Genomic DNA, 27,228 nt, shown 5'->3' on the forward strand with positions numbered 1-27,228 from the left:
GATCCTACATCAGGACTATCTCACCTTGTCTCAACATCTGAACTGGGTTTGCAGGATTTTGCAAAATGTAGGTTTCACTGTGAACCACTTGAAGTCCCAAATGACCCCCACACAAGATCTTGTTTTCCTGGGGTGCAGGTTAAGGAAAGACTTTATGGCAGTCTTTTTCCCTGTTCAGAAAAGGGAATTTCTCACTCAATTTTCCAAACCCTACTAACACTACCATCTATCTCAGCCAGAGAATTCCCGAGAATCCTGGGATTCATGGCTTCCTTGATCCCCATGCTCCCTTTAGCCAGGATGCACATGAAGAAGTTTCAGTGGGTATTGAGAAACTCTTGGAACCAACACGTTCATCCTCTGGAAATGAGTCTTCCTCTTCTCCCCCATTTAAAAAGGGAACTCACCTGGTGGATCTCTACCATCACCCACAATCAGGGGGTGCATTTACAGATTCCTCCACCCAAACAGCATCTTTACACACATGCATCAGATCTAGGTTTGGGAGGGGCTATCCTTCACAGTACCAACATCAAGTACACGGTGCAAGGGGAATGGTCCATTCCAGAAAGAAAGAACCACATCAATCTAAAAGAATTAAGGGCCCTTTACTTGGCAATACAAGCCTTTCAAGAGACTCTTCTGCCAGGCACATTGAAGGTCGTCACAGACAAGACAGTCCTGTGGTACATAAACAAGGAGGAACAAAATCCTACCCTCTTTGCAGTCTAGCAGTTCAAATCTGGTCCCTGGCAACAACACTGCAGATTCATTTGCAGGCAGTTTACATCCCATCAGAAGACAATGTGATGGCAGACACCCTGAGCAGGACCTTAACACCCTCCCACAAATGGAGGGTTCACAGGGAGGTGTTTCTTGCTCTAGTTCACAGGTGGGGTATTCCTCAGGCAGATCTGTTTGCCTCCTCCCAGAACAGACAGATGCCCCTCTTTTGCACAAGGCTTCCTCATCCACAAGCCTGGAGGGTGGACACCTTCACCTTCTCATGGGAGGGAATGTTCCTGTATGCCTTCCCCATTCCCTTTGATTCACAAAGTCCTCCTGAAAGTACAGAAGGACAAACCAAAAATCCTGTTGGCGACTCCCTTCTGGCCAAGACAGCATTGGTTTCCCCTACTTTTTCATCTAGCCCAGGGCCATCACCACAGGTTACCTCATCGCTTTGACCTACTCTCACAAGACAAGGGGTCCCTTATTCATCCCCACCTTTCAATCTCAAACTGACTGTGTGGGTGACAGAGTTTTGATCTTCTTTAGGCACCAATATTTCAGAGGACGTACTCAATGTTCTGCAGGAAGCCAGAAAACCAAGCACTAGGAGAAACTATTTATTCAAATGGAAAAGATTCTCCAATTGGTGCCGCAAGAGTAAACAGGATCTATCTCAAGCTTCTGTTCCACTGGTCCTTTCCTACCTGTGTGAATTGCTGCATTCAGAGTTGACTTATTCTTCAGTGAAGTGCATCTCTCTGCCATCTCTGCTTGCCTTCCCCTGACTCCACCTCTGGCTTCCAGGCTAGATGTCAAGCTATTTTTGAAAGGGGTCCTTCATATTAGGCCTCCTCGTAAGCCCATTCCCCACCATGGGACTTTAACTTTGTGCTGGAAAAACGTACACTAGCTCCCTATGAGGCAGCCCATTCTTCTTCTCTTAAGTTTTGCACATGGAAAACAGTCTTGTTAGTGGCTCTCGCTTCTGCCTGCAGGGTATCTGAGATCCAAACTCTTACGGCTTCACCTCCTTAGCTTGTTTTCCATAAGGATACAGTTTCTCCAAGGACCAACCCTTCCTTCATGCCAAAAGTAGTTAATGAGATATCCCTAAACCAGCCCATTAACTTACCTGTCTTCTACCCTTGGCCATAGAACTCCTCAGAAAGGACCTTGCTCTCCTTGGATGTTCATAGGCAACTGAGGTTCTAGTTACACAAGACTAAATCCTTCAGACAGTCTGATCAACTTTTTGTCTCCTTTCATCCTAGGGCCCTAGGTAAGGCCGTGTCAAAACAGACAATTGCCTCCTGGATTTCTAAGGCTATTGCCTTTTGCTATTCCTTTCATGCAAAACAGTTGAATTCATCTGTCAAAGCCCATTTCAACAGAGCAGTTTCCTCTTCAGCAGCCTTTTTCAAAGGCATTGATTACTCTTCTCCTCTGGAAGCAGCTACTTGATCCTCAGTATATACCTTACCAAGCATTACAAATTGGACTCCATCCCCAGGGCCAGAGCAGGATTTGCTAGTTCTATTCTGCAGGGTCTCATAGACACTGCCCCCCCTCCTACCACCCACATTACTACCTAGAGAGCTTTAGTACTCCCCCTAAGATGAAGAACACTGCAACATTAGAATAGAAGGACATAGAATAGTTGTGTAAGAACTTACCATAACCATAGATGTCCTTCTCTTCCACGTTGTAGTATCCAATCCCACCCACCTACCCTCCTTCTCTCTGACCATATTATGGCTGGGTCCTTTCCTTGACTACTAATCTTGTGTCCGGGAGGGGTTTCTTACTTCCTTACTACTCCTATTCCTGAGGGGCTCTCTTTATGCGGCAGCAAGTTCTGAAGTGGGTACGTGGAGACGTCACAGATATAGCCGGCATCAGTTTACGGCACTTACATGCAACGTCACACGTACCCTTCCTTTCAAGACTTTGGTATACTGGCCGGATGTCCAGTCCTGCAGGCAGCAACTCTCCAAGGTGAAGAATACTGCAACATGGAAGAGAAGGAAATCTATTGTCATGGCATGTTCTTACACAACTATTCTTTGCTGGTTACATAGTAGTAAACACTTATCACAAAGTGAATGTTTCTCTTAATTTGGTTCTCAGCTGGGGTACCTTACCTGAGGAATCTAGATGCCCCTGTCTCCATGTGGGTTTCATTCTGCATTCCAAACAAATTTAGGTCGATTAACTGGTAATATTCCAAAACTGGTGTCTGTGTGTGTCTGTGTGTGTGTATCTGTGTAAGTGTCTCATGTGATAGACTGGCTTCATATTCAGGATTATTTTCTGTCCTTCCCGTTTGCTGAGACAATCTTCCCACCAACTGGAAGTTTATAAAGGGGGTACTGAAAATGGACGATTTGGTTTGAAGGCCTTATATCTGGGAGCTAAGTGGACGTACAGAGCATCTGACAAAACTGAATAGGCTAGATAAATACGATTCTTGGAAACCAAAACATTTAAGTGTAATCTGAAGAGATGCATACTAACTCCAGAACTGTGTTGTAGTATTCCTCCTTCTTCCTTCCCCATGGTACAAGGATCTCAAGAGTTAATGTGTATACATATAAGTTGCAGGGCAAATGTACATAAAGTTGAGCCTCTCTACTTCACTTTAAAATTTAACAACTACTTTAAGAATTCAATCTTTTTTAAGAGAACTGATGATTAATTTTGGAAGTATTGAAACTCACAGTATCAGGTTACACACTTCAGATATGGGGCTGGATTTCTGTTAAGTGGGCCACACCCTCTACTGGAGAATAAAGTTTGTCAACCTTCTTGAGCACTAAAGAAATGTGTCCCACTGGTACCAAGATGCAATGAAACTAAACCAATAAAATCTTTCATGAGGAAAACTACTCGAGGAGTTAAGTTCTGAAGCATCCAAGCCCTGGAGAGGATTTCTGGCTAGATTTGCTAAACAAGTTCCCAGCAGTAAACATCACTAAGGAATTCCCCAAATGATGATTCAATAGGCGTCAGTTATGGGACAGTGAAGAATGGTCTGTGTAGTCCTTCCAAGCTAGAACAAAAGTAATCTGCCATGCACCAATTAGCAAAATGGATAATTTGCTCTTGGAGTAGAGAAAGACCTTTCTCTCTTTCAGTTCCTGATCTGCTGGATCCTGGCCGATCACACTGGTCAGTAGCACTATACACACCCTTACAAACAATTCTGCATGTACACTGCTAAAAACTGAGCATTCTGAAGTTATCTGGGTTATCACATCTCCCTCCCATTTTGGAAGTACTTCTGTTACTGCTCAGTCATAAATTTGGGTAGGTACCTTTAATCCTCTAATTAAAAAAAGACACCAGCAATTTTCAGTTTTACCAATTTAAACAATTGATGGGAAATCCATCAGGACCTCCTGCCATTTCCTTCTTGTGTAAAATTGGCAAAATAATGTCCACCAGCCCTGATGGCCTGTTTTTATTCCCTCATTCTGTTGATTTGAGAAGACTGAACCTTCTGCAGCTACAAAGAATTCCCAAATATTTGGGTGCGTCAGATTCAATTTTTTTCTGGAAAAAAAAAAAAAAAACATGCAAGACTCTTCTAATCACTTTACCCTTGATAACTTTAATACCATCTTCATTTTGTATTACTCTTACTCATCCTTTTTTAGGTTGATTCTCTGCCTTCCAAATCAAAAATATGTTTTACATTTCTCCTTGGCCCTAAACAGGGCTCCTCTTTTCAAAGTTCAGCCTCAGTCCACATTTCATCTAACCTGTCAATGCAATCTTAACAGTCTGCATCCACTTAGACAAATTCCCTTCCTTCTTCTTTCGTTTTGCCATTTCAGTGGCATTTCATTTCGTTTTGCCATTTCAGTGGCATTTCATCCTTCACAAATTTTATCATCCCTTTACAGACTTCTAACGTCATGCTTCCCCCATTATTCTACCTCTCCATGTGGTCTTTCCATCCTCCTCCTTTGTCATTTGCACATTCTTTAAGCTCCATCACCTTCACCCAAGAAGTCAGCCCAATTCTCACCCTCCTCCAACAGATGCCATGTTATGTCATAAGTACCGTAATTATTTCTGGACCTACGATGTGAAATAAACTGCTTTCTAAAATATCTACCTTCCTGTTCATAATCATCTAACTAGCTGCATTACTTGATCTAACTCCTTAAAACCATAAATATCCAGGAGATTTCTAACCTGCCTGTCCACCTTCACTAAGCCTCCCACCCCATATCTGAAGTGTCTAAACTGTATTTTTTTTTTAATCTTGTCAAATTCTAAAGCCTTCCATTCACTACAAATTGCTATAAGATAAGTTAGCCTCATCAATTGCTGTTATTGTACCCTCCTCATAACTGGTATTGCACCTATATATCGGCACAAAAACCCAGGACTAGGGACACAGCAACAGTTAAATAGCCAATATGATCTTCCAGGTTACATATAACTTAGACTCCTTCCCCTTGTTTCTTTTCAATGAGCCTAAACCAGCAGAAACAAACAGGGCAAAAACTTGTCACCCATTTCAAAGTCAGCAATTTTCAAGCATCAAACATTCAGAATGCAGCTTTGTTGAAATCCTTCCTGATAAGTGCCTGTAAGTCTAGTTAAGCTCATTCCCCCACGCATAAATAAATAACCCTAAAGAATAAGACATTTTCTGAAAGTACTGGCACTGACGTACCACTGAAATGCACAGCTGTAGAACTGACTGCAAACTTTGATTGACAGGCAAGAAACAAACCAAATTTACAACTATGCATACTTAGTTCAAAGAAAAAAAGAAAAATATTTAACCTTTAGTCATCCATACTCAGCGAGACAGTGTCACAGGTGCCAACTTAAGAGTATAGATTAGGTCTGTGGGATAGCGCCTAACTAGTTCTCAGTCCCATTCTTATAATCCACAGGGGAGTCACCTTTTATACTCTTTTAGGGATCAGTCATCACAAATCTACTTCATCTCTCTGACAACACCACAAACAGCAGCCACTGGACATCATTAGCAGTTTCAATAACTTATGGAATGACCCCCCTCCAACTTGATCACACAGCTCTTCAAAGTTATTAGCAGCTAAAGCAAAAACAAACAAAAGAATAAAGGCTATGGCTGAGACACATATAAGCAAAATTCATATCGCACCCATTTCCACTTACATTTCAATTACTGAATGACAACTTCTACACTTTGTTATTGCCTCTTATATCTTATACTCTTTCTTCATCTACCTAGTTATTTTTCCTTCATTGTGGTGATCTCTAAAAGTCAAGCTAGTCTCTTTATCCCACTGGATAACCATGCTAGATACTAGCCTTTTAGGGACAAAATCTTCCAACTGATGAAAATGTCGCCGTTCTGTTCTCTACAGGTAATAGTCTAACTGGGGATCTGTAACAAAACTCAATCTGCCCCTGCACAGCCAGACCCTTTGCATCTCTACCTAGCAGTATCCAGTGAGACTGGAAACTATTTTGTAGCACTGTGCAGTACATTCCCCCATCTTTCCTCTGGTTTATTTCACTGGGCTTCTTAGTCAGAGCACTGGACCTCCATACCCATCTATTCTCCTGATGTACTAACCCTTTGACCAGGCAATTCTCCCTTTTATTACAGTATTGTAAACTGACATTGCGGTAGTGGTGCTGCGGTAGCGTTGTCGCCTCACAGCAAGAAGTTGTCCCGTTAGATTCTCAGCTAGAGAGTCTTCTGTGTGGAGGCATGCATGAATGAGCATGCCTTTGTTGAAGATTGTGCGTCAGGGCTGGTAACCCGGCACGTAAAAATCCACTACCAAACATTAGCGGACCGGAGTTCCGCTGTGGCGACCCCTAACCGGGATAAGCCGAAAGACACAACAACATTACAGTATTGTAAACTCTCAGCTACTTCTACAACCTCTTGCACAAAAATATTTTACCTTGCCACATAACATTTAGTTGTTTGTAACCCCCAAAGCATCATTACACCCTCTCTCTTCACGTTCTACAGCAGGGAAAGAGTTCAACCAGTCACGATTGCATTTGGGGAGTGAAATTCTACACAAGGTTGAACATCTGCCATGACAATATGAGCCCTTTTTCGATGGTTGCTTATCTTACTAGCCAGTCCTTGGTCAGTAGAAATGACATTCAATAAGGTGTCTGGCCTTCCCTGATAACAAGTCTGATTTCTCAGTTTTAATGGCTTGGGCTGTTTGAGGGCTTAGACAATGGATAACATTTACCATCCCTACCATCTAATCTTATTTATTTACACATACAATAGTTAACTGGCTAAGTGCGATGATCCATAGACCCTCTAAAGGCACAAATCAGACCAGTTAGAAACAGAAATGCACATTACGAAAACAAGCCTGAAATGCACATTAAGATAGACCTTGGTGTGTAAAAGGCAACATCTATGACTTGGAAATTAAAAAGTTTCTGCCTCACAGCTGCAGGATCTGGGGTTTAAGACTTACCTCTAGTAACTGTGAGTGCAACCTGCATGCTGTCCTTGTGTCTGCACACTTTTTTTTCTTTCCAGAATTATTAATTTCCTTTCAAAGACGTTAACTGCCTGGCTACTATAAAGTATCTGCCTCTCTCTCTATACACATATACTGAGATTACATTTCTTCCTATATCCTGACACTGACTGAAAAGGACTAGTTTCCCTTCCTGATTAACAAATCCACACCACCTTAGAGAACAACTCCCTACACAATCTTGGGTTGTTGCTTCCTATCTAAAACAATCCCAGGGTGCTATTACGTGGATCTACACAGCCTATTACTGTACCAAGATAAACTTGCAGATACCCCAAAGGCCTTTCACTATGCCACAGTAGTTCCTTTTTGTCATATATTACGCATGATGCCTGTGCAAAGTATGTCACATCTAAAGTCTAAGAAAGATACCTCCCAATTCAGATTCTAAGTGCTTCAGCAACCTTGCATTTGTTGACCTCCATTCAGGATTCAGCTCTAGAAAAAAAATCAAACCTTTTTTAGTATGATGTCAACACTACAGGACCTCTAATTGCATGACAGCTGTATGGACCAAAAACAGGGAGAATAAAATAAACCATAATGTAAGATCTTTCTCGTCTTTCATCAAGAGATAGCCTAGATCATTAACCACCTTTCATCCTTATAACTGAGCCTTCTGTTGAAGTTGCAAAGGAGTCCAAGCACCAAAGTGTATTTTGTTAATTACACAGGACTTATTTATACATTTAGCTCTGGTGCTGTACCATCGGCTATACCTGTTCTGTAACTGTACTAGAAACAAAGCATCAACACTGAAGACCCCAGACTTTGAAAGCATTTGCATTTACTACAATGATTTTTTTCTTTTGCTGTTCAACCGTGATGGAATTAAAATGGTAGCTCCAGCATCATCATATCTATGACAAACACCAAGACGAACTCAGAAGCTTTAAAAGCTGTCTACATACCTCTGCTACTAAAAGGGAAAGTGGCTCTGCTCAAGCTGATAATGCAAAAACTGAAAGTGGTGTGAGCGCAGGCAGCACTGATGAAAAAGTGACCACACGGTCATCCTGCTAACAATGCAACAGCGGTGTGACTGTAGACAGCACTGATGAAAAAGTGACCACTGTGTTTATACTACCACTAACTACCAATTATCCCATATATGCCAAGTTCTGCATACACTGGGGAGTAGTCGGGCAGGGCACTCCTTAGTGTACTGACAAACTTGATATATGCAAGTAGCTGTTTCACACAGGCACAAAAGTAGGTTGTTTAGCACCTACAATTGTTACTGTTAATAATCCTACATATAAATATGAAGAGCAAGTTTCAATATGTGCCACACCTGTCAACACAAAACTGAATAAAAAAATAAGCAGCTGTCAATGTGGACTTAGTTCTTAAAAAGTTATTTTGTCTTTCAAGCTGCTAAAAGAAAATCAAAAAATGGAAGCAAGCAAGCATGTTCCATCAATATTCAGTTTGATAATGAAGTTGGGTCTTTCTCCATTAAAATACACATCACTGTTCTGCTGCTTGTCAAGGTGATAATTTATAAGGTATATTACTTACAAGAAGAAATAAAGACCCCAGGATGCTCCTGCACCCCAAACGTTTGGTGTGACACCTTGGTACAACCCTCGTAGTCCTTCTTGTCTCCAGATTGTGCTAACACAGTGAAGAATTCCATTGTACTTGGGTCTCAGATTTAGACCATCACTCACTGAAAAATAAATATAATCCATGATCATTAATCTGCCAGTAACACAATCAGAAACAGATGGCAATATATGGACTAGTTAGCAGATTTTAAACTAATCAACAGCCAACAAGACCAACTATTTCTGTATGCAAACTTCTCAAAAATGGCTTTTACTATCTCACAAACCCCTACCACATATAACACAAAGGTACTAGCACCTTGCAGTATTGCCTTAAACAAGTTTGCACTGGTGGCATACAGATGTAAAGCCCCAACTATAGACCAGATGAACAGAGTGCAATTAGCAACCTGGGAGCTTGACAATGCAGACAGAGAAGGATGGCAGTACTTATCAGGGGGGGTGCTCGGTGGATCTCTCACAGTGGAGGCCAGGGTCAGAGATCCTCACTGTGCTCTAGTGTTCAGAAAGGGCTGCAGGAGGTGTGGCCACTCTGAGGATCTAGAATAGACATGTCCTCAAGCTACACTTCCTAACATGCCCAGCCTTATGACATATGCATGGCATTGGCATACCGGGAGGGGAGTAATGCTAAAAAAATCCCCTCAGTGAGTTGTAGTATGAGCGCTCTATACTGCTGACAGATACTAGCCTTAACAGTCTGTACATGGAGTTAGAGCCTCTCTGTGCAGAAGCTCTCCCAAAAGTGAGACCAATGCACAGCAGATCACATTAGGGAATGTGTCATGGTGTAGGAACTGCACAGAATACGACTACAGGGAATTGGCAATGGAGAATCCTGAAATCAGCAGCAGCCGGAATGAGATTAAAATTTTAAACAAACATCTGCAAGAAAAAATGTGCTACATAATACTGCTATCAATTATGCATTTCTCTTACTTATAAGATGCTAGAGTTCCTCTATTTCCTTTTTATCACTTTCACCTTGGTTACAAACTACTGGGGTAGAGGATAAACACAGTCATCCCTACTGTATAACCAGTTTTCATGTATCTTGACTTTAGCTGTATGTCATTTGTGGAAACATTTAATTTTGTAACTATTAAACAAAGATTAACAGTTAAATATAGTGTGCTACACTTTTACACACAGTTATTTTTTTCAATATTATTTTGGATTTGCCTGCAGTGTGCCACGGTAGTGCAGCGGTTATCATTGTCGCCTCAGAGCAAGAGGTTCTCCGGTTCGATTCTCAGCTGGAGCGCCTTCTGTGTGGAGTCTGCATGTCCTCCCCGCGGTCGAGTGACATTTAAAGACATGCAGGTAGGTGCATGCGTGAATGGGTGTGCCTTCTTTGAAGGTTAGGCGTCGGGCTGGCACCTCGGCACCGTAAAATCTACTGCCAATCATTAGCGGACGGGAGTTTGGCTGTGGCGACCCCTAACCAGGAAAAACCGAAAGACATTAGTTTATTTTGGATTTGCCTGCAAAAAAGAAAAAACACAAAGGTCCTCAAATTACATCAGTAAGATGTGAAAATAAGCACTTGTCTAAAAGAAAGGCAGGAACTCATCAGTATATAATCAGTACTGATGCAATGAATATTACGAAGACAAATCAGGAGGTTTCTTTGCCTTAAAGACAACAATGTTTGCCTTTTCCAGGACACAGGAGGCTTACATTCTTGTAATGTGATGCAGAGATACCATGACTCAAGTTTGATTATCAGCTCAGATGCACGAAAATATGGGTAAGGTGAGGGGATAAGTGTGCAGAAAATGTAAACTCTCCTACTCTGAAGAGAGGTCTGAGCTTCCAGAGTCGTTGTACCACATACAAGCACAGGCTTGCAGATGAAACTAGTGTGGTCTCCTTTAAGGCCCCTGAGCCAGTGGTAAACATTACTCAAACCGCTGAATCACTTACAAATGCCTTCTACCAGCACCTACAGGACTGCATGGATCAGGCAATCCCAAACAAAACTAAGACTCTTTGTACCAAAGGCAAGCGTCCAGTCTGGTGGACCCCAGCCATAAACAAGCTCTACAACAAAAGGAGGAAGCTACTACAAGATAGAGCAAAATCCTTGAAAGGTAAGACACCTTTGATCATTATAAGTAAAAAACTAAGAGCTCTCATAAAATCATCCAATGCAAATTTTGAGAGAAAAATCGCCAAGAACTCAAAAGACAATCATAAGGCCTTCTTTAGCTATGTTAGAAACCTAGGAGGAAACTCCCAGATATGCTCAGAATTAGTTCAAAATGATGTGAAGATTACTGAACCTACACACATTGCCAACATACTGGCTGACAGGTTCAGTGCAAACTTCTCCCCTAAAAGGAGAGATATCTATACCAGAGGATTGTAGCCCCCAAACATCTCCAACGCCCAGGTGAGAACTGCTCTCTCCAAAGCAAAAAACACAGCATCCATGGGACCGGATGGTGTCCCCGGCTGTGTGCTCCACAAACTCAATGAGGAATTAAACCCGCAGTTAGGACAGCTGTTTAATCTTAGCCTCACCTCAGGATACGCACCCAAGGAGTGGCGCACGGAGACTGTGGTCCCACTTCACAAGGGCGGTGCCTCCACCGACCCTGGAAATTACCGTCCCATTAGCTTGACAAGCCTTATCTGCAAAGCCATGGAGAGGATCATAATGGAACTCATAAATAAAGACATAGGGAACTTGCAGACTTTGGATCCAACCCAGTTTGGCTTTGTCAAAGGCAGATCATGCCTTTTAAACTTGGTTGACTTTTTGAGACAGTGACCAAGGCCATTGATGAGGGAAAGGCAGTCCATACAGCCTACCTTGACCTGGCAAAGGCCTTCAACACAATACCCCACTCAGGTATCATCGAAAAACTCATCAGCTTGAATGTAAACCCATACATCACAAGATGGGTTGCAAACTGGCTAAGTGACAGAACCCACAGGGTCAGAGTTGCTGGAGCCATGTCAGACTCAAAGCCTGTCACAAGTGGTGTCCCACAGGGCTCAGTCCTGGGTCCACTCTTGTTCGGCATCTACTTTTCTGAAGTACAAGCAAACACAGGAGGGTTATGGCTGACAAAGTTTGCAGATGACTGCAAACTGGGCGCCATAGTCGAAAACACATCTGACACAGATATCCTTCAGAAGGGCCTCACAGATACGGATAACTGGTGCCAGAGCCATGGCCTAAAGTTAAATGCCAAGAAATGCATAGTCATACCCTTCGGGAAAAACAAGGTTACCCCTAGCTACCATACAGGTGGCAATCCACTGAGCACAGAAGAAGTCATCAGGGATCTGGGGACCCAGGTTGACAGTAGCCTTTCGTTTGACACTCATGTTGCTAAAGTAGTTAGGAAAACCTTCTACATTGCCCACCTGATCATGAAGGGATTCACATCTAGATCAAGGGAGGTCATCATCCCCCTGTACTCATCACTCATTAGACCTATGATTGAGTACAATGCCCCATTTATCTGACCCGACACCTGCAGCAGCTGGAAAGGCCCCAAAAGTTCCTCACCAAAAGGATAAAGGGTCTCAAAATATGTCTTATGCTGCCCGACTGAAAGAACTCCAGCTCTATTCAGTCTCATACCGCTTTGCTCAGAGGTGACTTGTGCCTGACATATAAGGCCATGTCAAACCCTGATTTGATGAATATGCTTCACCTCAAAAATCTAGATCCTCAGAACCACAAGGGCGGGAGACTTAAACCTTGACACGGTTATTAATAGAACGTGCTGGAGGGACAGATTCATCACCCAGAGACTCCCTATGCTGTGGAACAAAATCCCGGTACATGTGAGGCAGAGCACCTCGCTGGCCTTGTTCAAGAGGAATCTTGACCAATGGATGGGGGATCGCAGATATACCCCAGGGATTACTTCAGTGTCACTGCTTGACAGAGGCACAGCAAAATAATAGGCATAGTTTTATTCAAACTAAAGGGGTGGCGAAAGCCAAATAACTATGGGCTAGGCTTATAAATGCCCTTGGGCAGATAGCCTAGTATGAACCTATGTTGACCTCCATTCAGGATTCAGCTCTAGAAAAAAAAAAAATCAAACCTTTTTTAGTATGATGTCAACACTACAGGACCTCTAATTGCATGACAGCTGTATGGACCAAAAACAGGGAGAATAAAATAAACCATAATGTAAGATCTTTCTCGTCTTTCATTAAGAGATAGCCTAGATCATTAACCACCTTTCATCCTTATAACTGAAACTTCTGTTGAAGTTGCAAAGGAGTCCAAGCACCAAAGTGTATTTTGTTAATTACACAGGACTTATTTATACATTTAGCTCTGGTGCTGTACCATCGGCTATACCTGTTCTGTAACTGTACTAGAAACAAAGCATCAACACTGAAGACCCCAGACTTTGAAAGCATTTGCATTTACTACAGTGATTTTTTTCTTTTGCTGTTCAACTGTGATGGAATTAAAATGGTAGCTCCAGCATCATCATATCTATGACAAACACCAAGACGACCTCAGAAGCTTTAAAAGCTGTCTACATACCTCTGCTACTAAAAGGGAAAGTGGCTCTGCTCAAGCTGATAATGCAAAAACTGAAAGTGGTGTGAGCGCAGGCAGCATTGATGAAAAAGTGACCACACAGTCATCCTGCTACTAACAATGCAACAGCGGTGTGAGTGTAGACAGCACTGATGAAAGTGACCACTGTGTTTATACTACCACTAACTACCAATGATCCCATATATGCCAAGTTCTGCATACACCGGGGAGTAGTCGGGCTGGGCACTCCTTAGTGTACTGACAAACTTGATATATGCAAGTAGCTGTTTCACACAGGCACAAAAGTAGGTTGTTTAGCACCTACAATTGTTACTGTTAATAATCCTACATATAAATATGAAGAGCAAGTTTCAATATGTGCCACACCTGTCAACACAAAATTGAATAAAAAAATAAGCAGCTGTCAATGTGGACTTAGTTTTTAAAAAGTTATTTTGTCTTTCAAGCTGCTAAAAGAAAATCAAAAAATGGAAGCAAGCAAGCATGTTCCATCAATATTCAGTTTGATAATAAAGTTGGGTCTTTCTCCATTAAAATACACATCACTGTTCTGCTGCTTGTCAAGGTGATAATTTATAAGGTATATTACTTACAAGAAGAAATAAAGACCCCAGGATGCTCCTGCACCCCAAACGTTTGGTGTGACACCTTGGTACAACCCTCGTAGTCCTTCTTGTCTCCAGATTGTGCTAACACAGTGAAAAATTCCATTGTACTTGGGTCTCAGATTTAGACCATCACTCACTGAAAAATAAATATAATCCATGATCATTAATCTGCCAGTAACACAATCAGAAACAGATGGCAATATATGGACTAGTTAGCAGATTTTAAACTAAACTAATCAACAGCCAACTAGACCAACTATTTCTGTATGCAAACTTCTCAAAAATGGCTTTTACTATCTCACAAACCCCTACCACATATAACACAAAGGTACTAGCACCTTGCAGTATTGCCTTAAACAAGTTTGCACTGGTGGCATACAGATGTAAAGCCCCAACTATAGACCAGATGAACAGAGTGCAATTAGCAACCTGGGACCTTGACAATGCAGACAGAGAAGGATGGCAGTACTTATCAGGGGGGGTGCTCGGTGGATCTCTCACAGTGGAGGCCAGGGTCAGAGATCCTCACTGTGCTCTCGTGTTCAGAAAGGGCTGCAGGAGGTGTGGCCACTCTGAGGATCTAGAATAGACATGTCCTCAAGCTACACTTCCTAACATTCCCAGCCTTATGACATATGCATGGCATTGGCATACCGGGAGAGGAGTGATGCTAAAAAAATCCCCTCAGTGAGTTGCAGTATGAGCGCTCTGTACTGCTGACAGATACTAGCCTTAACAGTCTGTACATGGAATTAGAGCCTCTCTGTGCAGAAGCTCTCCCAAAAGTGAGACCAATGCACAGCAAATCACATTAGGGAATGTGTCATGGTGTAGGAACTGCACAGAATACGACTACAGGGAATTGGCAATGGAGAATCCTGAAATCAGCAGCAGCCGGAATGAGATTAAAATTTTAAACAAACATCTGCAAGAAAAAATGTGCTATATATCACTGCTACATAATACTGCTATCTATTATGCATTTCTCTTACTTATAAGATGCCAGAGTTCCTCTATTTCCTTTTTATCACTTTCACCTTGGTTACAAACTACTGGGGTAGAGGATAAACACAGTGATCCCTACTGTATAACCAGTTTTCATGTATCTTGACTTTAGCTGTATGTCATTTGTGGAAACATTTAAATTTTGTAACTATTAAACAAAGATTAACAGTTAAATATAGTGTGCTACACTTTTACACAGTTATTTTTTTCAATATTATTTTGGATTTGCCTGCAGTGTGCCACGGTAGTGCAGCGGTTATCATTGTCGCCTCAGAGCAAGAAGTTCTCCGGTTCGATTCTCAGCTGGAGCGCCTTCTGTGTGGAGTCTGCATGTCCTCCCCGTGGTCGAGTGACATTTAAAGACATGCAGGTAGGTGCGTGCGTGAATGGGTGTGCCTTCTTTGAAGGTTAGGCATCGGGCTGGCACCTCTGCACCGTAAAATCTACTGCCAATCATTAGCGGACCGGAGTTTGGCTGTGGTGACCCCTAACCGGGAAAAGCCGAAAGACATTAGTTTATTTTGGATTTGCCTGCAAAAAAAAAAAAACACAAAGGTCCTCAAATTACATCAGTAAGATGTGAAAATAAGCACTTGTCTAAAAGAAAGGCAGGAACTCAGCGGTATATAATCAGTACTGATGCAATGAATATTACGAAGACAAATCAGGAGGTTTCTTTGCCTTAAAGACAACAATGTTTGCCTTTTCCAGGACACAGGAGGCTTACATTCTTGTAATGAGATGCAGAGATACCATGACTCAAGTTTGATTATCAGCTCAGATGCACGAAAATATGGGTAAGGTGAGGGGATAAGTGTGCAGAAAATGTAAACTCTCCTACTCTGAAGAGAGATCTGGTGTTTCCGTAGCCGTTGTACCACATACAAGCACAGGCTTGCAGATGAAACAGCTGTTAACAGGAAATCTGGGCTTGAATTACAAAAGCTAGTGAAGTCAGTCCACACAGTTTCTACATACAAGCAAAGGAAGGTTATAGGATGCTCTCACAATGAAAAAACCTCCATGTCAGCCACCAAGGGGTAGAGTTAGGGTACACTTAAAAGAACGACAGTTGCATGAACAACTGCTTATGCAACTGTCTCCTACCCTACAAGGAAATGGTGGTCTTAATTATTATGACAAGTTGATGGTAACCTTGCTGAGTTCAGAACCTCTAATCGATTTATGTCCCTTTGTTAACTTAAGTGACTTTTGGGAAGTTCATGACTTGGCCAAATCTGGTGGTATACAAGGAAAAAGCCTTGACTATGAATATGGCCGAAGTGACAGGGTTTGATTAGTGGCTTTTGTGCTTAAACAGTACTGGCAGGGAAGACTGACATGCCAATCTTGAGGATGGGGTTGTGGAACTGGTCACAGGTAATAGCAGCCCTTCAGATGAAGGGGCTGGCCTTTGGCCTGGAGGCATGCATGTAGTCCACCAGGCCTCTAATTATGCATTTGTGTAGGGAAAGGTGTTGCGACTCCTGTGGTGATGTGGGTTACACGTCCCTTCATCCCGGGGAGAGTTTGGGTAAATTTGTAAAATTTTCTTATTGTGGGATGTCAGGGAGGAAACAAGCAACCATTATAGCTGCCTAAATGACGTCTCCCTCAGATGACTCTTGCCCTAGTGGAGCAGGAGGTGATCCCAACACTAGGGAAAATACAGTACAATTGTGTAAGTAAACTTATCATAATGGTACATGCTCCAAAAGATAACTGCTGCAGTAGCCTAAACTACTAGGGTTATTATCCTGCTTGCTTGGTGTGCTGTGAACACTTGCCTGGTTGTCCTTTAAAGGACACGTTTTTATTTTGTCAATTTATTTAGTTGCAGAGCACTGAAAGTATGTGCTGTTTAATGAGGGGGGAGGGCATCTCTTCCTACCTGGGGTTGTGCATCGAATTACACATGTTCAACTCTTGAGCCATTGCTATATTCTGCTATTTGGTAGTGCTTGAGTGTTGTGGCATTTAAATAGTCATACGTTAAGAACTTATTTGGTAGACATGTTAAAGCATAAGAATTTAATAAAGAATTTGCAACTAATTATGGATTGTTTTTATTCAAAGCTTCTAGAACATAGGAATTTATCAAAAGTATTTGGGTAAATATATAACTTGTGGAGTACTCTTAAATCTTCCAAACACTTACAATTAATACATTTTTGTTCTAAATCAGAACTTAAGCTTAATTGTAAATAGTAAATTGATTCTCAAACTGAATGTAAATGGAGTAATGGAGTGGATATAAAAAGTGTACACACCCCTGTTAAAATGCCAGGTTTTTGTGATATAAAAAAATGAGACCACAATAAATCATTTCAAAACTTTTCCCACATTTTACGTGACCTATAACCTATACAATTCAACTGCAAAAACAAACAAATCTGTTAGGGGAAACATATAATAAACGTACAATACGTTGGTTGCATACTGTGCACACCCTTAAACTAATGCTTTGTTGAAGCACCTTTTGATTTAATTACAGCATTCAGTCTTCTTGGGTACACACCTGCCATCAATTAAAGAGACTCTGATTAACCCCAAATAAAGTTCAGCTGCCCTAGTAAGATTTTCCTGACATTTACTCAGTTGCCTTCTATAGTAAAAGTCATGGTTTGCACAGAACTTACAAAGCATCAAGGGGATCTCATTGTTGAAAGGTATCAGACAGAAGGGTACAAAAAAATTTCCATAGCATTGGATATACCATGGAACACAGTAAAGACAGTGATCAAAAAGTGGATAAAATATGGGACAACAGTAACGTTGCAAAGAACTGGACGTCCCTCTAAAATCGATGAAAAGACAAGATGAAAACTGGTTAGGGAGGCTGCCAAGAGATCTACAAACAGCACTGAAGGAGTAGCAGGAATTTCTGGCAAGTACTGGTAGTGTACTATATGTGACAACAATCTCCCGTATTCTCCATATGTCTGGATTATGGGGTAGGGTTGCAAGATGGAAGCCTTTTCTTACACAGAAAAACATCCAGGCCTGGCTAAAATTTGCACAACAATACATCAAGTCTTCCAAAAGCATGTGGGAAAATGTGTTATGGTCTGATGAGACCAAGGTTGAACTTTTGACCACAATTCCAAAAGGTACGTTTGTCGCAAAAACAACATTTTTCATCACCAAAAGAACACCATTCCCACGGAGAAGCATGGTGGTTGCAGTATCATGCTTTGGGGTTGCTTTTCTTTAGCTGGAACTGGGGCTTTAGCCAAGGTGGAGGGAATTATGAACAGTTCCAAATACCAGTCACTTTTAGCCCAAAACCTTCAGGCATCTGCTAGAAAGATGAAGAGGAACTTCACCTTTCAACATGACAATAACCCCAAGCATACATCCAAATCAACAAAATAATGGCTTCACCAGAAAAAATTTAAGTTTTGGAATGGCCCAGCCAGAGCCCAGACCCAAATCCAATAGAAAATCTGTGGGGTGACCTGAAGAGAGCTGTGCACAAGAGATGCCCTCGCAAACTGACAGATTTGGAGCGCTTTTGCAAGGAAGAGTAGGCAAAAATTGCCAAGTGAAGATGTGCCATGCTGATAGACTCCTACCCAAGAAGGCTGAATGTCGTAATTAAATCAAAAAGAAGCTTCAACAAAAGTATTAGTTTAAGGGTATGCACACTTATAAAAAATAAAAAAATGTACAATAAGTTGGTTGCATATTTTTTTCCCTAACAGATTTGTTTTTCCATTGAATTGTACAAGTCATAGGTCACATTAAAGGTGGGAACATTTTTGAAAATTATTTATCGTGGTCTCATGTTTTTATATCACAAAAACCTGGCATTTTAACAGGGGTGTGTACACTTTTTATATCCACTGTGTGTGTGTGTGTGTGTGTGTGTGTGTGTGTGTGTGTGTGTGTGTGTGTGTGTGTGTGTGTGTGCGCAAGTACTTACATTCAATTATTACAGTGTTTGAGGCTTATTGTGAAGACCAGATCAGAATGGTATGCTCCAGTAAGGGGCATTTTAAAGACAATTAGAGTAGCCTGCAAGTGTGTGCTATGTGCTTTATTCATCCCTCAACAGGCAAGTCATGGAGTATAATGTCCCCTTTGGCATGCCATCTTTCCAGGCACATGCAACAACTGGAATACCCACAGAGACAACTTACTAAAAGAATGAAAGGCCTAAACATGTCTTACATGGACTGGTATCCTACAGACTGCTAAGGGGTGAACTATGTCTGGCACACAAGGCATTCTCCAACCCAACACCGATGGAGTTACTGCAAATCAGCAAGACAAATTTCACCAGAAATACATTGTGCAGGGATCTAAACTTCTTCTGCATAATAAAAAAGAAAACAATTTGAAGAGACGCTAGGAAACAATGGGTCCCCTCAAATTTATTTACAGTATGATCCCAGTTATTCTCATTAGTGGTAATACACAATTATCGACCAAGGAAAGGCCAATCTTACCAAATGTGGGGGGGGGGGGGGGGGAGTCACCATTATGGATTGTACAATTGTACAGACTATTCAATAAAATGACACCCAAAACAAGGTAATGATGTTAACACAGCCTACAATAAACCTGCTTATTATTTATTTCATATGGTTTGTCAAAGAAACATTGACAACCGTGTATATGAATATGTGAAGGTCAATAAACCAGTCATACCATCTATTTTTGAGAACCTAAAAATTCACAAAGATGCATGCAATCCCCCATTGAGGCCAACAGTTGCCTCGTCAAGGTCAAAAACAGAAGTGCTAACATTATACATTAAATCAGCAGTGTAAGCGCCTGTTGGATGAAACAGCATATGTGTTGCAACACTGACATTTACTGCAAACTGTATTATGTTCAGTGAAGACATTTTGTTTGTTACTCTAGATGTTGATAACCTGTTTTCCAGAATTCCACAACATTCAGGTTTTGATTAATAAAAACTCCAGATGACCACCATGGCTTATGAAAACAAATTTAATATAGACAAGTGCTTTCACGTAGAACATTAACGCTTTTTCAAGTCTTCTTTTTAGGATTTGAATCTTCTTGGAAATAAGTGAGATCCAAGACTTTTCTAGTAATGAAATTTTAGTATTGTATGAATTTTTGGATATTTTGTGTATTTTGAGGGTGAGTACTTTAATCTGTTTTGTATGTAGAAATGGGATGCAGCATGCTTGCCCTTGTATGCAAATTTAAGTTTAGCAACCTGGGAGAAAAAGTATGTATTCACCCACGGATTTTGTACTTTTTTTTTGCTATGTATGTTACAGCTTTTTGAATGGTATTCTTATTTTATGGAAAAGTAGTATGATGTAACTTTTGTTTTTTATTAACCACCACCACAAGGTTTCTAAACTTTACTCATCAGTACAGTTTTGATAAGACTGACTACTTGGATGTCACTATAGGGAAAGACTGCAATAACCAGTGGTTTACATCTACTATTTTTTCACAAGGAGATGTTCTCAAATTCCTATTTACAGTTTGATTGCTTTGCTTTTGATGATGGGGTGACAGCTTAATCAAAGGGAAAATGATGCACTTGGCTCAGCTGATTAATGTGTCAATTGGTGAGTTAGACAAAGTTATACACGTTCTTAAATAGGGGTTATCCCGGTTTAATTCCTCCAAGTCTTCTGGGTTTCTAATATGACAAGAATGGACCCCATTCTCAAGTCAAAGTACAATTAAAGTTCATGAAATTAGTATTGTTTCAATCTCTGACATTAGGCAAAAGTGCTCTCCACAGCACCTGCAATGTGCCCAGAACGGAGTTACATGTATCAGTAGCATATCTAAATAAGACTGTAACCCTTTAATGAGACCCATTGCTCCTACTGCTATTGGAACTGTCTGGGTCTCCTTCTATATTGCCCTAATTTCTGCCTAGAAAATCCCAGTATTTTATGACTTTGAAATTGTTATACCCAGTGATTATAGTGTCTTGCATGCAGAGACAAAGATCAATGCTAATGTTTTCTTCTTTGCCTAGACTACTGTGTCGCTCGTACAGTCAGGATAAAACAGACTAACTACTGTGTCGCTCGTACAGTCAGGATAAAACAGACTAACAGTTGCAGGTTCAGTTCAAGCAGCTTTATTACACGCAAGCACATAAAGACTGAGTCTCAGTAAATTAAACTTAAATAAACTTATAAAAAGATTGACTGCTACACACATACATGTTAACACTCTGGCTGTTCTCTCAAAATGGCACCACTGCCTGCGCATGCGCACTCTTTATATGCATGTGGCTACACCTGGAAATGCTTCTTAAAGGTACACAGACACCCTCTGTTCTACATACTCCCTGTTTGAGAAATAGATCATATAGCAAAATGACAGTATTCAATGACATGCAATTATACAGAAATTATTTTTTTGACATGCAATTACACAAAATTAGACGCATAAAATAAATCATGTCCAGGTCGCTGTGTATTTTACACTAGGTCTACAAATATGACCTGATTAACATAAAAATCCAAATTGGATCTAGCAACTGGGTCTGTCTTCAAGGAATGTTCAACTGTGGGGACATCATCAGGAACGGAAATGTATACAGAGACATGTTCTTCAGTATGACCATTGTCAGGGTTGCTCTGATATCTAGAGTCTGTATCATAGGTACGATGCTGCAATATCATTTCAGACACTGGAAGAAGATGCCTGTGGGTTTTCCTGTATTCTATACCCTCAGATTCCACTAAGAAGGATTTTGGCTCAGCACATACGCCTCTTACTTGAGCAATTAGATCAAAGCCTTTTTTGCCTTTTGCATCCTCACTGTCTCTCCTTTTAACAGTAATGGTCAAAGAAATCTGTTAATTTTATCATAGCTGGATTTCTGAAAAGAGCACTTCTTAACAAATTGGGCTTTTATTGCTCTGATGTTTTTAGCATTAGGCACCGACAAACTAGAACCGATAGGCAAGGCAAGGTTGTTCTGGTTTGCCTAGATAGAAGTCTCTGAGCAGGCGAGCCTAGTAGGCTGCTATGGGTATATTTCTGAGATTAAGTAAACTAAAGAACAAATCAGGTATTTTCATGCTTTGACCTGTCTAGTAATTGCGTTGTGCTCTGTACTGCATGTTCAGCAAGGCCGTTTGACTGTGGGTATTCCGGACTGCTAGTAACATGGATAAAGTCTCACTCTTTTGCAAATTTCTGAAACAGTTGACTGGTAAATTGGGTACCGTTGTCCGAAATGTGTAGACTACCATGAACTGAGAAATGATGTTTCATCTTGGTAATAACAGCACTGGACATTAGGTTAGGTAGTAAATCGATTTTAAACCAGTTTGAATAAGAGTCTACCAACAATAAGTAATGCTGATTGTTCCCCTCAAACATGTCAATGGCTACTGTTGATCAAGGTAGTTTGGGAATTTGGCTTAGCTGAAATGGCTCTTTCTGCAAATGCAGTTTAGTACTGTTGCATACTGAACAAAGTAAAAGGACTTTATCAATGTCTTTCGACAGAGAAGTCCAAAATATCTCACCCTTCTTTTGGTAGCCTTGGAACCTGGGTGGCCACGATGCAAAATCTGAATGTATTCATGTTGTAAGGAAGCAGGAACAATAATTTTCGGACCTTTGAAAATACCATTTTCCATCAGCACCTCATTGCTGTATGGAAAATAAGGTTGTACTTCTGGCGGTGCACAAGACTGCTTTAACGGCATTCCAACACTGATGAAGTGGTTGAGCTTCTGCAAAATTGGATCAGTCTTTGTATGATCTCTTAGCTCATCAAGTCTCGTGATAGACGTCTAAGACATCAAAGTCAAAATTCTCTGCATCAAGCTGTTCTGTGGTATTTCTGGGCGAACTGCATAAGGTATCAACCAGATATAGAAGTTTGCCTTTGTGTAGACCAATTTGAAATTATACTTTTGTAATCTGAGCATTTTGTAGTCTTGCTGGAGCGGTATGCATAGGCTTCTTTAAAATAGTGACTAGAGGTTGATGATCAGTTTCAACTTGAATATCTCAGCCATAAATATAATCATGGAATTTCGTACATGCGAACACAATTGCCAAAAGTTCCTTCTCAATTTGAGCATACTGCATCTCAGTTTGGGTAAGAGTTCTAGAGGCATAGGCAACAGGACTGCCCTCTTGAAGAATAACTGCACCAAGACTTAACTTTGAAGCATCACAAGAAAGAACTACTGGTTTGTGGACATCATAGTATCTCAATGTAGGCTGGTTGGCAATTTGCTGTTTGAGGTTATCAAATATTCTCTGATGTTGTTCTAACCATGACCAGGCAACATTTTTGCATGTCAGCTCTCTTAAAGGCGCTGATAACTCACTAAAGTCAGGGATAAATTTGCCCAAATAGTTAACCATACCAGGAAAACACTGTAGGGAATGGGCATTGTCTGGAGCCAGCATCTCAAGAATGGCTGCTTGTTTGGAAGGGTCTGGCTGTAAGCCTGTACTCGTAAATAAATGAGCTACATAAGCAACGTCTGGTAGTCAGAATTTACATTTCAGAGAATTAAGTTTCAAGTTCACTTCATGTGCTCTGTCCAGAACTTTCCTGAGGTTTCTGTCATGCTCTGCTTCACCATTACCTCCAACTAGTAAATCATCAACTATTATAGCATACTGATAGTCCCAAAAAATTTGCTCCATTGCACACTGATAGACTTCACTGGCAGAATTTATTCCAAAAAGCATCCCGAGGAATCTGTATCTATCAAATGGTGTGCTGAATGTAGTCAGTAGTGAAGACTTGCGATCATGCATTACTTGCCAGAATGAACTCTTTGCATCAAAGACAGAAAAATGCACAGGATGATGAGGTCTCTTTAACGCCTTGTTCAAGTCTCTTGGGTCAATGCATATTCTGATTTCACCTGAACTTTTCTATGAGCAGCTACCATGGAAGACACCCACTCAGTCGGTTCTGTGACTAGACAAATCACACTTTGCTGCATCATCTTGTCTAACTGAACCTTGACCTTGTCCTGCATTGCTATTGGAACTCTTCTCACTGGTCTGACCTCTGGGTCTACTTTTATGGAGTACACAACTGGAAGCTTTCCTAACCAGTCATCGAAAACATCAGCATACTCTGAGAGCATCACTGAAGTTGGAACTGGAACTAGGACATGTGCTTACATGATGGACTTCTTTGGTAAAAGAAAGTTCTTTCATTCTTAAACTGTCTCGGAGACCTAATAATGACTTCACAGGTCTTCTGACTACATAAAATTGCAAGCTATAAAACTGTTTCCAGACGAATAGCATGAAAGCACTACTGAGCCATCAGTTTGAATCTCTTCACCTCCATAATTTTATTTATTTTTATTTATTTATTTTACATTTGTTAACTGGGAAAGTCCGACTGGATACAGGTCCATTTTCAGCAGAGGCCCGGGGAGAAAAGCTCCAAATGTACAAAAACAAGTGTAAATACAGTGAAATTATTACAGTGAGTTTTCACAAAACTGAGATTTGTTTAACGATATGTACACACAGGTACATGTTTTTTGCACATGCACGCAGCAAAGGTTGGAAGCAAGTAGGTGAGAAAGAAATAGTTAAAGATTTCTATTTATATAAGCAACAAGCTTCACACAATTACCCAAATTAAGTTGCTCACCAGCTCTCACTCTAGCAAATGTTTCTGCTGACATTACATTACACTTTGAACCAGTGTCTACTTTGAGCTCCATGGGTTTACCATTGAGCAGGACAGTAAAAAATACTTTGTTCTTTGCCAACAAATCTACTGCATTAACCTTTACACCGGCCACTGATACACCATCTACATAGAAAGTATGGATACAGCTTTCTACGTGATCAACTTGCTTTTTTGAGTGACCTTTCTTAAATAACTGACTTTTGCTTGATTTACAAAACTTTTGAAAGTGGTTCCATTTTTTTTTACACTTGTGGCATTGCTGACCAAATGCTAAGCACTTCTCTCTTTTAGACTCATGATTGGCACCACGATTACGACAGTTAACAATAAGACTTGACTTGGGTTTTGCTGACTCACCCTTACATGGTACTGAGCACGCCCATTTTGCTGAACTAGTCTTGGAACTTGCGAGAAAGTTACGGGCTCTCCCAGTGAAACCTGTATGGGCTGCAGCTACCATGTGCTTAGGCCTGCTTCTGCTTGCCACATGCTGCATGCTGTCTACGCTTGCTCCAGAGGTTGCTGAAACTAAGCTCTTATCACTTGCAAACACACTTGTGTGCCTTTCTGTGAGCTTATTGATTTGACAAATCTCTATACCTATGCTCAACATTAAATCATTATCACAAAGCAAAATCTTTCTCACTGCAGCACTATTAACACCACACACACACACACACACGCCTGTCCTTTATTAACTCATGTTTCAAATCATCAAATCTGCAGGTTTTTGCCTCATTTCTCAAGTCACTGATATAGGCTGCAAAAGTTTTACCTGACTTTTGTTCTCTTGTATAAAATAGGTGCATCTCTAATGTAACATTTGTTTAGAGATTGCACATTTCTCCAAATTTACGTTTCAAGCACTCAGGGTCCTCTCCTGATTCAGCTGGTACAACAACAATATAGCAGTTTTCCCCTTCTCCTGCATATATTGCTGGTACATACACAAATGAATGCTCTCTTTCAATGGCCTCTGATTCTGTCAGAAAAAGCTGCTTGTATGAAAATATCCTATTCCTGCTCAAATACTCTCCAATTCTCTGCAATATTATGATCAAACACAAGTGTCTGCAAAATGCCTCTGCCATATCAACACACAGTATTGAAGGTGCCTGGAATTATGTACGAACATACACAAAAACATATATGCCAGAACTTGTAATCATGCCCAATAGCACAACAGACTCTGAAATTACTGCACTTTAAAAAAAAATCACTGTAATTTGCGAAATCAATCTTTATCAGTGTAAGAAATACTTTGAAATGACTGTACTTTGAAAACAAACTTTACACTGCAGAAGACGCTGAGAGTAAGAAACACTTAAAAATGAATGCACTTTGCAAATAAACTGCATACAGCACAAGACCATTTCAAAATGGCTGTACTTTGCGAAATAACTCTGTACAGTGTAAGAAACACTTTGAAATGGTGGCACTGTGAAGAAATGCACACAGCACATGTAACTTTCTTTGAAATGGCTATACTTTGACTGCACTTTGCAAAATAACTGTACCTTGCACACAGAAGACTCTGTGAAATAACTGCACCATAATAAAGCATAAACTCTGTAAACACTTTGCACACACTGAGATACTTCGAACAACTCTAGTTATGCTTTGAATGGCTTTGGTCAATGTAAAATAGTAGGTTATGCCCAAAACACAGTCTTTCACTAAAAAAAAGATGGAGTCGCCTTGCTCTTCAATTTTGTTTTGCCTTTTTATTGTAGTCATTATGCCCATTTAACCTCTTATATCATACTCATTATAGTTTTCTTGTGCTAGTTTTACTTTAAACATGCTTGTTATGCAAACCAAAGGTAACTCTGAGCCCCATATAAATATTTCTGATTGTTTAATTAATAATGCGTTTTGTGCCTTACGAATGGTCCAAATCAATTTTCTTGCAAAATAAATCTGTGCAAGTTTTGGTTACCTGAAGTTAGTTTCTGGCCCTTTTTTATTGGTGTACCTGTCAACTCTGCACCTCATAGCTTGAAGAAGTTGCACTTTCAATCCCAGTTCGGACACCATGTTGCTTGTCCGGTCAGGATAAAACAGACTAACAGTTGTGTGCTCGGTTCAAGCAGCTTTATTACACACAAACACATCAGGACTGAGGCTTAGTAATGTAAACTTAAATAAACGTATAAACAGACGGACTACTACACTCATACATGTCAGCACTCTGGCTGTTCTCTCAAAATGACACAACTGCCTGCATGTGCATGTGCCTACATCTGGAAATGCTTCTTAAAATGACACACACACACACACACACACAAACAAACACGCACACCTCTGTTCTATGTACTGTATCTGGTTTTCTCACATCTACTTTTTAAAATGTTGGCAATGGATAATACCATGCCATATAAACTTTATCCATCAGTCCACAACCCCCCTTTCTCCATTTTTGCACATGAAGTCAGTGTATCACTTCAAAGGTGACAATCTAGTGCCAAGGTTTACACCACGGGGTGGTTAGCCCTAATGCTTTGCAACTCATGTTTTCAATATTTCTCAGCTACTTCAATACTGTAATGTATGCAAAATCCTCAATGCAGTATTGTCACATCATTATGCCTTT

General features: G+C 40.7%; 1 protein-coding gene across 1 annotated transcript in view; it reads right to left on the reverse strand.

The window, feature by feature from the left end:
• Nucleotides 1–27,228, reverse strand: part of SLC25A32 (solute carrier family 25 member 32) — a 334,318-nt gene that overhangs the window by 278,265 nt on the left and 28,825 nt on the right. The window contains exon 2 of the mRNA XM_044065682.1: nucleotides 8,784–8,934. Coding sequence (XP_043921617.1) covers nucleotides 8,784–8,934 — 151 coding nt within the window. The remainder of the gene's footprint in view (nucleotides 1–8,783; nucleotides 8,935–27,228) is intronic.

Source organism: Protopterus annectens, chromosome 3.part0 (genome assembly GCF_019279795.1).
Source record: "Protopterus annectens isolate FY-2018-M chromosome 3.part0, PAN1.0, whole genome shotgun sequence".
Taxonomy (NCBI): domain Eukaryota; kingdom Metazoa; phylum Chordata; order Ceratodontiformes; family Protopteridae; genus Protopterus; species Protopterus annectens.